We start from the raw sequence: 11,941 nt of genomic DNA on the forward strand, positions 1-11,941 counted from the left end.
GTACACTGTAGCTGTCTTCAGACACTCCAGAAGAGGGCGCCAGATCTCATTACAGATGGTTGTGAGCCACCATGTGGTTGCTGGGATTTGAACTCCTGACCTTCAGAAGAGCAGTCGGGGTGCTCTTACCCACTGAGCCATCTCACCAGCCCCAGTGATTTCTTAAGAGTTCTACAAACTCTAAGTGATACTTTTCCTAGATGCTTTCCCCCATCCTAATGTCATACCACTGAGGTGGTAGATGAGTTCCTATTCCTTGTGATGTTTATTTAGGCATAGAAGGGTGGTGCCTATGTAGTATGATTATTGAACTATTGAGTCCTAAGAGTCAAGGGCCATGTGTAGAGGTAGCTATTGAGATGCTGAATTGGTCTTTTGTTTTTCAGGGTCCCAAAAAGGTGGGGATGCTGTGGCGAGAGGCTGGGCTGACCTGGAGGGAATTTCTAGCAGAGGGCCAAGATGTTGGCTCATTTGTGACTGAAAAGGTTTGACACTGGAGTTCAGTTATTCTGCATTTGGGGCTAGCTAGTCTCATCTTTCCCTCATCTTTTACACTAGTTTTGGTCATTTGTTTATAGAAGGTGGAATATACCTTGGGAGAAGAATCTGAAGCTCCTGGCCAGAGGGCACTTGCCTTTGAGGAGCTTCGTAGGCAGCTAGAGAAGCTGCTGAAGGACGGCGGCAGTAATCAGCGTGTGTTCGACTGGATAGATGTATGTTTCTCATGGATACTGGAGAAAGGATAGAGGTAGTTTTTGAGGTGGATGGTTTGGGAGTAACAAGAGTGAATACTTAGAGTCAATTTGTTTTTCTGTACAGGCCAACCTGAATGAGCAGCAGATAGCATCCAATACATTAGTCCGAGCCCTCATGACAACTGTCTGTTATTCTGCAATTATCTGTAAGCCAGGGAAGTGGTGGGACAAGGGTGGGCCAGGCAATCTAATGGGGGGAAAGGAGTTTTGGTCTTAGGGCCAACCAAGCCAGGTGAAGTCTTCATTACTCTACTCTGTTTTTTTTTTCCCCCTGTAGTTGAGACTCCTCTCCGAGTGGATGTTCAAGTGTTGAAAGTGCGAGCAAGACTGCTGCAGAAATACCTGTGTGACGAGCAGAAGGAGCTACAAGCACTCTATGCTCTCCAGGCCCTTGTAGTGACTTTAGAACAGCCTGCCAGTAAGCCAGGCTGCAGGGGTGAGGGTGGGACAGAGGGGCTGCCAGATAGAAGCTGGTCATGGAAGGCACTCAAGCCAAGAGAGGTGGGGAAAGAGCAAAATGCCCTAGTGATTTGATTGTTACTTATCCTACCCTCTGCTTGTTTCCTTGCCTACAAATGGAGTGAGTTAATCTAAGCCTGGAGGGTTGATTGCCTGCCCGCTTTGTGCTTGACCAGTAGATGACAGCAATGCAGAGGTGATAAACAGTAGCATCTTTCAGATACCATGTGCCCATCTGTCTGATACAAGGCTGAAGTGCTTGCCTACCTTTTTGGTTTTTTCCAAGACAGGGTTTCTCTGTGTAGCTCTGGCTGTCCTGGAACTCACTCTGTAAACCAGGCTGGCCTCAGATATCTGCCTGCTTCTGCCTCCCAAGTGCTGGAATTAAAGGCATGTGTCACCATCGCCCGGTGCTTGCCTGCCTTTTTAATAGCTATTAGGGATGGATTTATCTCCCTTTCCCACATTGGAAGATGGGGGCTTATGACTATGTATGAGGTTTACAAATTCAGGACATGGGCATGCTTAGGGCATGCTTAAAAAACTATAGTGAGCAAATAGAGCATGGTTCTGTGCTGGCCTGGGGTCAGTGAGAGCATGAGTGTTGGTAGATAGCTCCAAGAGATGGTGTGTGCGGGTTGGTTACCTGTGCATAGAGACATGGAAAGCTACTGAAGGAAGTACTGCAGTCATGAACAAGAGGGACTGAAGAAGTAGGGGTGAGGGGGCAGATACTAAAGGCCAGGTGAGTACTGATGGGGGTCTTTCATGGAATGGAGTAAGGATGTAAGCAAAGAAAAGAATGGTAGTGCTGTACCCTGTGATCTCCAGAGGCAGGGAAGAAGATCTAAGTGCAAAGCCAGCCTAGGATGATTAATTAGACCCTGTTTTAGAGAATGATCCCTACCCCAGCTGGTCATGGTGGGTCTCTGATCAAGACAACCAAGGCTACATACATTAATAAAAAACAAAACAAAAAACAGTACCTAAAACATAAGTACCTTTAAAATGCTGTCAATTAGCTGTTTACTTCTATTTTACAGCGGAGACAGGCTTGCTTGGAATGGGATTGCCTCGAGATAAAAACCCTGGTAAAATGGAGAACACAGATAGGGCAGGGGCCTGTGAGCAAAAAAAGTTTGGTATAGGAAAATGGTTGAAAATGCTAGATGCTATAGTGTGGCAGGAGCCTATCTAAACATTAAAAACGTTGAGTATTTAAAACATCAACCGACGTCTTACTATCGAGTTACAGAATTTGATAGAATAAGTAGGGGTCCAAAGTTCTGAATTGGAGAGGACTGAGATAGTTGGCTGAGACAGAAAAACAAGTATAAAAATCTTGTTTAGCTGTGGGGTAGTAAAAAGGTGGTAAGATTGGACTTAACAGAAATGTGGTAAATGTGTGGGGCAAAGTAGATAAGCAGTTGTACAGGGCTCTCTGACAAAGCAAATGGGTTTTGGAGCACAGATGTGGGATAAGTGAAGGATCAGCTATACCCAGAGATGTGGAAAACCCAGAGGGATGTTGGCTTGAACTTCCCGTACTTAGTAAGCTAGCTTATCACCTTAGAGCTGGGCTTGAGGTCCTGTGCTTCACTTAATGGAGTTTGTGAGGAATGGGGTGGGTGGCGTTCTGGGATTGCATTGTAAGACAAAAGCACCTGAAGGAAACTGCTGTGATGGCTAAAGGTTCCTGGGGGATTCACCAGGAAGATGGGATGGTAAGAGAAGTGGGCAGAGAGGGTAAGAGTATGTGGCAAAGAGGCGGCCAAAGTTTGTCTCGAATCTGTCTGCCATGGACTCTTCAATGCTGGACTAGAGTTGAACCTAACTTCCAACTATTTTATTTCTTTAGTCTTTGGTAATGCAATCTTAAGTAGTCTGGGCTGGCCTCAAACTACTTATGTAGTTTAGGCTTACCTTAACTTTGATCCACTTGCACTCTATATTCCAAGTAATGGGATTCCAGTACTGGGCCTAACACTTTTCCCTTTCTTGTTTTTATTTTGGCTTTTTGAAACAAGGTTTCTTAGTATAGCCTCAATCTGTAGACCCAGGCTGGATTTACCATTATACCCAGCCTTCTGTCTCTTTGTTCTCTTGAGACATGGTCTCACTTGTGTAGAACTAGCTGGCCTAGAAAATTTTATTGCAGACCAGGCTACTGTCAAACTCTTCCTCCTGAGCACTGAGATTAAAGGTTTGTGCCACCACACCTGGCCTCGGTTTTCCCCCTTTTCAGTTTTGCTAAGAGTTGGCTTTGAGCTACTATCTTGATCTGCCTCAGTCTCCCAAATATTTGCCTATTTCTAAGGGTTGCTAGTCTGTCATGAGATTAGCATTCTGTCACTGAGCACCAGGATGGTAGATCACAGTTGTGTTTAGCAGTGTCTCTTTGGGAGGGATCTCTGGGTGTAGACTGCTAAAGCTTTGGCTAGTCACCTAATTGATGTCCTTGTGGCTTGCAGACCTACTTCGGATGTTCTTTGATGCTCTATATGATGAGGACGTGGTGAAGGAAGACGCCTTCTACAGCTGGGAGAGCAGCAAGGACCCTGCTGAACAGCAGGGCAAGGGTGTGGCCCTTAAATCTGTCACAGCATTCTTCAATTGGCTTCGTGAGGCTGAGGACGAGGAGTCTGATCACAACTGATGGCGGGTGGGGCAGGGGACTTGGAGCCATGGACATGTGGATGGCCCAGCCATCCAGCCGCCTGGACTGCAGGGGGGCGGCGGCAGCAGTGGCGGCAGTGGCAGTGGGTGCCTGTAGTGCGATGTGTCTTGAGCTAATAAAGTGGCTGATGAGGCAGGATGGCTTGGGGCTGCCTGGGCCCCCCCTTCCAGGATGCTGCCAAGTGTCTCTCTCCTCCCCCCCAGGGCACAGAGATATATATAAAGTCTTGAAATTTGGTGTGTCTTTGCGGGGGGAGGGGCACTACCGCCTGCCTCTAGGGTCCTTTTTTATTTTCTGAAATCACTCTTGGGACTGCCGTCCTCGCTGCTGGGGGCATATGCCCCAGCCCCTGCACCACCCCTGCTGCTGCCTGGGCAGGGGAAAGGGGGGGGCACGGTGCCTGTAATTATTAAACATGAATTCAATTAAGTTTATTGCCTCTTTACTGACCTATGGATCATCTTTCTTACCAGATCTGGCCACTGTATCATTGATACTTGCTTCTTTACCTGTCAGAAAATTTTGGGGACCTGGGGAATTGCTTTTCTGGAAGGTTGAGATCTTTGGATCAGCTTGACACGATGATGAGTGCTGTAGTGTACTTTTGCTCCTACCAGATTGATCCGAGCTCTGAGTTTGAGGCCCTTGTAGAAGCCATAAATGAGATGTCCTATGACTGCATGGCCTACCGGCTTCTGTCAGTATTGCTCCGCAGTGGACTGGAGATGCTGTGAGACCCAGGCTGTCACTGAGTGGCTGTGACGTAGGCTTGCCCCGCCTGCTCTGGGTGGGCACGGCCCCGCGCTTACGTCACCGGCCCTGTTCCCCTCTCCCGGGAGCGGCAGCAGGCGCGGTGCTCCCACCCCCTCCCCTTCTCACAAGCTGTCCCCTCCCTGGTGGTGACCGCGGCCCGACCCTCTGCAAGGCGATGGCCCGGGTCCCGAGCGCGGGCTAGCGTGCCTGGGTGCTTTGCCATGGGCTGTATTGGCTCTCGGCGCTCAGCCGGTCAGGGTAAGAGGCGGAGGCCGGAGCATGGATAGGGAGTCGGGCTACATAGCTGCCAGGTGGGGCCGTGGGTGGTAGGGGCGGTGAGGAGGGGGCTGGTATAAGGAGAGGGAGGAGCCTGCGTCAGGGAGGCGGGTTGGGCCAGATGAGCGTACAGCGAGGGGGCTAGCCGACTCTGACTTGTTCCTGTGGCCTGCCTGCTACTGGGATTTTCCGTGGTGTACTCACCTTCTGCCTTTTGCCTGTATTCCTGCTGCTGAGAGTGGTTGCGGGGGCACAGCCTGGGAGCCGCAGGCCAACCTGCGGCCCCCACCTTCCCGGGCTGCAGGCAACTAGCCTTTTGTATATACATACTTCATTGCCTACACCTACCTCTCTGATCTCAGTGTCTTAGGAGTGGCTCTTTGCTGTGAACCTGCTTCTCCTACCTGGGTGCTATCATCCTCAGGAGTCAGCCTGCAAATGCTGGTCAAGTACCCCACCGAACGCTAGTTTTTGCCTAACACTTGCTCCAATCTCCCAGCTGGTTGATTAAAGGGTCAGAAGCCCCAGGTGGAGCATCTGTGAGCAAATTGATAACCTCTCACGCTCACAGATAATTGTATTCCTATTACCCCCCCCCAAAAAAAAAAAACCAAACCAACCAACCAAACAAAAAAACAAATCGTACTTACTCTGAGCAGAAAAAGTCCAGGTCTTCCTATAGCTGCTGAGCCCTGCTCAGGCCTTGGTTTCCATGAAAACGTGTTTGTGTGCGTATGTGGTTGGGGGCAGTGGGGTGAGGAGAGGAGCACTTTAGCTCTAGGTCAGCCAGCCTATACCTCCTGTGTCAAGGAATTAGTTTGGAATGGGTCCTGGGATCTCCAAGCAGGTGGTCAATCACACAAAGCATTAGTATGGTTGATATTTGAGGTGTTTTACAAGTAAACTCTGGCAGAAATGTGTACTTCCCTTAAATTCTGGGATTTGTAGTCCCAGAAATAACCTCGTGGGTTATGAATTTAAGAAGTGGCAGGGCAGCCGGGCATGGTGGTGCATGCCTTTAATCCCAGCACTCTGGAGGCAGAGGCAGGTGGATTTCTAAGGCCAGCCTGGTCTACAAAGTGAGTTCCAGGACAGCCAGGGCTACACAGAGAAACCCTGTAAAAAAAAAAAAAAAAAAAAAAAAAAAAAAGAAGTGGCGGGGCGCTCTGACTCCTGGTCTGCACAGAGTTCAGGAAGTCATCCTCTCCGGTAGTCAGGGAAGAGTGTGACTGACCTCAGGACTGGCCTTGAGTACCAGGTAGGGGTCTGGCATAGCCAGTAACCTATCTTCTTTCTGGTTGGTAGCATTTCTGGGGACCACCAACTGGCTGAGGCCCAGGGACAGAGACGTCTGCTCCAGCTAAAAGGTTAGTTGTGATGTACGTGGCCAGTTGGCACTGTGTAAGCTAAGATGAGCCTCAGCTCCACAAGCCAGAGAACTTGGCGAGGTCCCTGGCACTCCCACTTCCTCAAAGCTATGAGACAGGAGTGTTCTCCTTATGTGACTAGGCACAAGTTCCAAGTGGGGAGGGGACTGGCTCAGCATCCGGAGCCAAAACAAGAATAGAACTGGGAGCTGGGCCTGAAGCAGTTCAGGCTTTGGGCTCTCTGCATCAACACAGCCAGCATGCCTATGATTTCTGTGCTGGGCAAAATGTTTCTGTGGCAGCGCGAAGGGCCTGGAGGACGATGGACTTGTCAGACAAGTCGCAGAGGTGAGAGCAGAGATCATGGATGTGATCTGGGAAGCGATGGGAAACTGAGCAAAAAGGAACGCCAGGTGTGGAGAGGAAAATCTCTCTGGTTTAGATATTGGGAAACAGACTGAAAGGGGGAGACTCAGGTTGGGGCCATTAGGTAATGACTTACAAGGGTGAAACTCAGAAAAATCATGGGTTTGTTGGGAAAGAATAGAGTGATAGCCCAGTTGAGATTGGAGAGAGGAAAGAATCCTGGGGCGAAGGAGAGTGAGAGGGGGGGCAGTGCTGGTGGGCAAATTTCATGCACTTTTCAAGGGTTGAGATGCGGGAGGAGAGGTCAGGGGTTACTCATATTTGGGTTTCACCGTAAGTTCTGATGGCAAAATAGTTGTAGAGGAAGGTGTCCTTAGGGATGCCACAGTCAATTGTGGGATAGGGGGTTTCAGGAGAGTTATGTGCGTGGACTCAAGATTGTCTGCGAGATGGGGGAGGGATAATAAAAAAAAATGACACGGCAGCACGGTGAAAATGGCAGTCTTGGTAGGAGTGGGGAATGCAGATGAACACCTTTCCCTCCCGACTCCTCAGTGGCTTCGGACCCTGCCTGGGCTGTGGAGTGGATCGAACTCCCTCGAGGTCTCTCTCTGTCCTCCCTGGGATCTGCTCGGACTCTCCGAGGCTGGAGTCGGTCCCCCCGTCCTTCTTCCGTGGACAGCCAGGACTTGCCAGAGGTGCTGCGCCTTTTCTGTGCATGTTTGTCGGGGGGTGGCATTCACATTGAGGGTTCGTGTGACCCCTCCCCGTTCCAGCCTCATCATCCTGCTTCGGGCTCTTTTTTCCTGCTAGCGGAGGCGCTATCCGGCAGGCCGCCCCCGCGCCGGTCTGCTCTGCTCGGCGTGGTGCCAGCGGGCTGGCTTGCTAGCGCCTTCGGTGCTGACGTCAGCGCATCCCAGGCCGTATCCCGGGAGACCCTGTTGCATGGTGATGGGTTGCCAGGGAGATATACACCTTTTTCTTTGGGCCAGGGCCGCAGCTGCGCGGAGCGTCGCTGGGCATGGATGGCCCCGGCTGGGGGAAGAGAGGGGAGGGAGGGAGAGCCGGCCAGGAAACACCCGCCAGATTCCCCTTCCCACAGGCCTGGCCAGAGGCTATCGGCGCCAATCTGGAGGCCCTGTCAGTCAGGTACTGAAGGAGAGGGACTGAGGATGGGCCTGAGGTCAAGGGGCAGGTGGAGGCCGCTTGTGCCAATTGGAACCAACCATAATGGAGGAGAATTAGGTAATGCTGGGAAGGGGGTGTGTGCCTCCGTTATATTCAGCATAGGAAAACATTTGCTGGGGCTTATCAAGGGACCGTTAAGTCAGGTACAGGATGGAGTTAGGAGTCCATATGGATTTAACGCTGACCCTGCCATCTCCTGCTTCCTCCGGAGTACAAAGCAGTACAGAACATGGGAGGGGCCGCGCGTGAGAATTGAGGGTGTGAAAAAAATACATATGGGTTGAAGCATTATCAATCACTAAGAGACACTTGTGGCCTTGAGTTACAGGGAGCGTTGTGTAAGGTTCTTTTTGAACCATTTGGTGACCTTGTTGGCCTAAAAAGCTGGTTCCTTTCCCTTGAGGCAGGCAGGATGGTGAAAGAATTTGGTGGTATTGGCAGAAATGAGTGCTGAATTTCAAGAAAGGCCAGGGAAAGGCAGAAGCCTCCTTGTGGCAAAGTCCTTAAGTGCCTGAATAACAGAGGAAGAGCCTGAAAAGAGACATTATTTCTTTTAAAAATTAAAAAACTATATCTTTAATTAATTATATGTGTGGGTATGCCCATTGAGCCTGAGGTGTTTCACCTCCTGGAGCGAGATTAACAACAGTGACCTGATGTGGATACTGGAACCATTGGGTCCTCTGTGAAAGCAGCAAATGCTCTTAATCTCCGAGAGATATTTTCATCTCTCTAAAAAGTTTTCTTTTCCCCTAAAACACACACACACACACACACACACACACACACACACACACACACAAACCAAAAAAACATTTTAGATTTATTTAGTAATTGTGCAAGTTTTGAAATGAAGCCATTTTGATGCACTTTATCCTTGGGAAAGTGTACTTTATAGCTTGCCTATTCACTTGGCCCATGCATTTACTTATTAGCAGGCATTGTTTAAACACTGGGATGCAGCAGTGATCATAAACTAAATTCCTCAGAGGCAAAGACCAATGAAGGAAAACCATATTTATACCTGGCAAGTAGGCTCCATTAATGGTTCATTGGTAGAATATATAGTGATTCATTGGAGACTCTAGTGACAAGATAGACCACTATTTGAGTACCAAGAAGGCCTCTCTGAGGGGGTGATACTTCAGTTACAACTGGAAAGATGAGAAGGCCAGCCATGGAAAGTGATGGAGCATGAAAGAACAGAAAAGATTATATACAGACTTCCTGGCTGAAAACGTACAGGAGGTTAGAGGGACCTGTGCTGACCTGGGGAGGGGCTCAGGGAGGCTTAAGGGAAGCAGTGGTGGGACTAGTGTCAAGGCAAGCTTCCATGCATGAACAGGAGGGATTCTTTGTTGACAGAGATATATTTGTTTTGAGATAGGGTCTTACATAGCTCAGGCTGCCCTCTATTTCCTAGTAGCCAAAGATGACCTTAAACTTCTGACCTCCCAAGTACTAGCATCCTGTGTCAGTTGTCACAAGGCTTGGTTTATGTGGTGCTAGGGACCAAACAGTGCTTTCTTGAATGGTAGGCAAGCACTATACCAACTGAGCTACAGTCCCTGGCACCCTTGCTAGATTTTAGGACCAGATATGTGCAGGCAAAGCCTAGGGAAGAGTTGAAGGCGATCCTGAGAACTGGAGAATGGTTTTGACTAAATCTGAAGTTAGAAAACAAACCTGGATGTGAGGAAGAGAATGCCTTGGCTTTGGTGATGCTGAGTGTGTGGCTCTGGCAGGCAGTCTAGGAAGAGCTGGACATATATCTAAAGTCACATGGAGGGGCGGGGAAAACTTTAAGGCCATGTCTGCCTTAGCTGTCTCCCTTCTCCTTTCCTTCCTCCCCTCTTTTTTTGGTTTTGTTTTTCTTTTTGAAGGACAGGGTTTCTCTGTGCAGCCCTGGCTGTCCTGGCACTTGCTCTGTAGACCAGGCTGGCTTCGAACTCACAGAGACCCGCCTGCCTCTGCCTCAGTGAGTGCTGGCATTAAAGTCGTGCGCACCACCAGGCCCGTCCTTTTCTCAGAGGCTCTCTGCTCCACATTTCTTCTTTTCTTCATTTGTCTCCTTCCCTATTGGGAGCTGGGAAGATGGAGACTCAGCTCTTCTTTTGTTCTCCTGGGCCTGAGTCTCCATTGCCCCCTAGGAAGATGTTTGTGGACTCCAGCTTCTTAGCCCTTTCTGCATGCCACTGTGCCACTCTCCCACATATAGGACATACATGACATGCCATCCTAGCATTCTTCCAAGCTCCCAGCTCCCAGTGGGGCCTTGGCTTAGGCAGGAGCATGTTGGAAAGGAGTTTGTGTCAGGGCCACTAACCTGACTGTGTTACTCAAGGTGAATGTTGGAGACACAGTCGCGATGCTGCCCAAGTCCCGGAGAGCTCTAACCATCCAGGAGATCGCTGCACTGGCCAGATCGTCCCTGCATGGTATGTACCCCATGTCTCTTTCTCTGCCCACTTTGTCCATCCTTCCTTCTTTTCCTCATGTCTTGTGGGACTGATTACTGTGGGAATATTTCCTGTGGGAATTTTGGGGGATTTCTTTTTTGCAAATCCTAACCCTTCCTCCTCTTACCCAAAGAACATGAGAGGCTTTGTAACCCTCTCCATTTACTTCCATACTGGCTATTCCCTAACCCTTGCCTTCAACCCAACTTCTCTCTCCCACCTCCAGGTATTTCCCAGGTAGTGAAGGACCACGTGACCAAGCCCACAGCCATGGCCCAGGGCCGTGTGGCTCACCTTATTGAATGGAAGGGCTGGAGCAAGCCTAGTGACTCACCGGCTGCTCTGGAGTCAGCCTTTTCCTCCTATTCAGACCTCAGTGAGGGTGAACAGGAGGCTCGCTTTGCAGCAGGTAGGTAGCAGGAAGGGAGTCAGCCCTACAGATTTATCATAGGGCTGCTGCCTCTCATCTCACTGGATCTGGCACTGGGGCTGGAGTTCTTCCATACACCTCTCCCTGCCCAGAGACCTCAAGGACATCTCCTGTCTGCAAAGCTAGTCCTAGTCTTAGCTTAGCTCCTGTGTATGTCAGTCAACACTGTGTCTCTCTGATAGGAGTGGCCGAGCAGTTTGCTATTGCAGAAGCCAAGCTCCGGGCATGGTCTTCAGTGGATGGTGATGACTCCACCGACGATTCTTACGACGAGGACTATACTGGGGGAATTGACACAGGTGAGGAGTGTTTGATCTTGCCACTTGGGGTGAACTTGCCTGGTAGGTGTGATTCTGAGACTCCCAGAGCAACTTAAGTCTTCCAGACAGGAGGAAAGAGACTATCCAGGCTGACCTTGACACCTCGAGGACAAAGATCACCAGCTATACTCAGGTGGGAAAACAGCACTTTGAAATGGAACAGCTCTTTTCTATAGGTCCTGAGCCTGCTCTCTTCTCTGTGTGAGCCTTGCAGTTCTCAGAATAAAGAGGAAACAAGCCCAGGGAACTTGGTGCCTCTTGCATACCCCCTACTACAGTCTTGTTTCCAAGAGAATCTGTGGTACCCTTGCCTTACCTCTTTGAGGGGGCTTCGGTTGGCTGTGGCTGGACAGATGATCTGGCAGCACAGTACCCAGCACCTCACAGGGCAGCAATCCCAAGCAAACAGGAAGGCCTGCTGGGCCTGGACTCCACAGGATGCTGGCTCCAGCTCAGCATCTTTGTATTCCAGCCTGTGGGTCTTGCTTTGGGCCAGTGCTTGCAGAAAGGGATCCTGGGGGCCTTGCAGCTGTGCTCAGCTGCTCTTTCATCTTCCGTTCCTCGGACTGTGTGGCCAGCTTTCCCCGCAGCTTCTGGTGGCTGGCCTCACAGGACCCCTGCCCCCAGTGCCTGACTCTTTGCCTTTGAAGATCACCTACTAGTTCCTACTCCTCTGGCTAATTAACAAGGTTTTCAAGGCCAAGCCTGCATTGAAAGCAGGCACAGAGCTGCTGCTGTGGTCCAGAGGGGACTGAGTTGAATGCTTAAGGCCAAGGTGGAATCATAAGTATATTATGATTTTGGGGAGGGGTCTTAATTTTTTTGTTTGTTTGTTTTTTCCAGACAGGGTTTCTCTGTATAGCCCTGGCTGTCCTGGAACTCACTCTGTAG

The 11,941-nt window shown here is 49.9% G+C and overlaps 2 protein-coding genes across 10 annotated transcripts in view; both read left to right on the forward strand.

The window, feature by feature from the left end:
• Positions 1 to 4,320, forward strand: part of Eif4g1 (eukaryotic translation initiation factor 4 gamma 1) — a 20,398-nt gene extending 16,078 nt beyond the window's left edge. For all 7 annotated transcript variants that reach the window (XM_029470360.1, XM_029470357.1, XM_029470359.1 and 4 more), the window contains 5 exons: positions 387 to 485; positions 579 to 713; positions 820 to 901; positions 1,033 to 1,173; positions 3,686 to 4,320. In XM_029470360.1, the coding sequence (XP_029326220.1) occupies positions 387 to 485; positions 579 to 713; positions 820 to 901; positions 1,033 to 1,173; positions 3,686 to 3,870 (642 nt within the window). In that variant the 3' untranslated portion in view covers positions 3,871 to 4,320. The remainder of the gene's footprint in view (positions 1 to 386; positions 486 to 578; positions 714 to 819; positions 902 to 1,032; positions 1,174 to 3,685) is intronic.
• A 396-nt stretch (positions 4,321 to 4,716) lies between these two features.
• Positions 4,717 to 11,941, forward strand: part of Fam131a (family with sequence similarity 131 member A) — a 9,653-nt gene continuing 2,428 nt past the window's right edge. The window contains exons 1-6 of one of the 3 annotated variants that reach the window (XM_029470462.1): positions 4,717 to 4,902; positions 6,226 to 6,287; positions 7,209 to 7,351; positions 10,186 to 10,279; positions 10,527 to 10,709; positions 10,913 to 11,029. In XM_029470462.1, the coding sequence (XP_029326322.1) occupies positions 10,210 to 10,279; positions 10,527 to 10,709; positions 10,913 to 11,029 (370 nt within the window). In that variant the 5' untranslated portion in view covers positions 4,717 to 4,902; positions 6,226 to 6,287; positions 7,209 to 7,351; positions 10,186 to 10,209. Of the gene's footprint in view, positions 4,903 to 6,225; positions 6,288 to 6,443; positions 6,636 to 7,208; positions 7,352 to 7,686; positions 7,803 to 10,185; positions 10,280 to 10,526; positions 10,710 to 10,912; positions 11,030 to 11,941 lie in introns of those variants that run through there. The other 2 variants (XM_029470461.1, XM_021184373.2) reach the window with 2 other exon arrangements.

This window comes from Mus caroli, chromosome 16, assembly GCF_900094665.2.
Source record: "Mus caroli chromosome 16, CAROLI_EIJ_v1.1, whole genome shotgun sequence".
Classification (NCBI taxonomy): domain Eukaryota; kingdom Metazoa; phylum Chordata; class Mammalia; order Rodentia; family Muridae; genus Mus; species Mus caroli.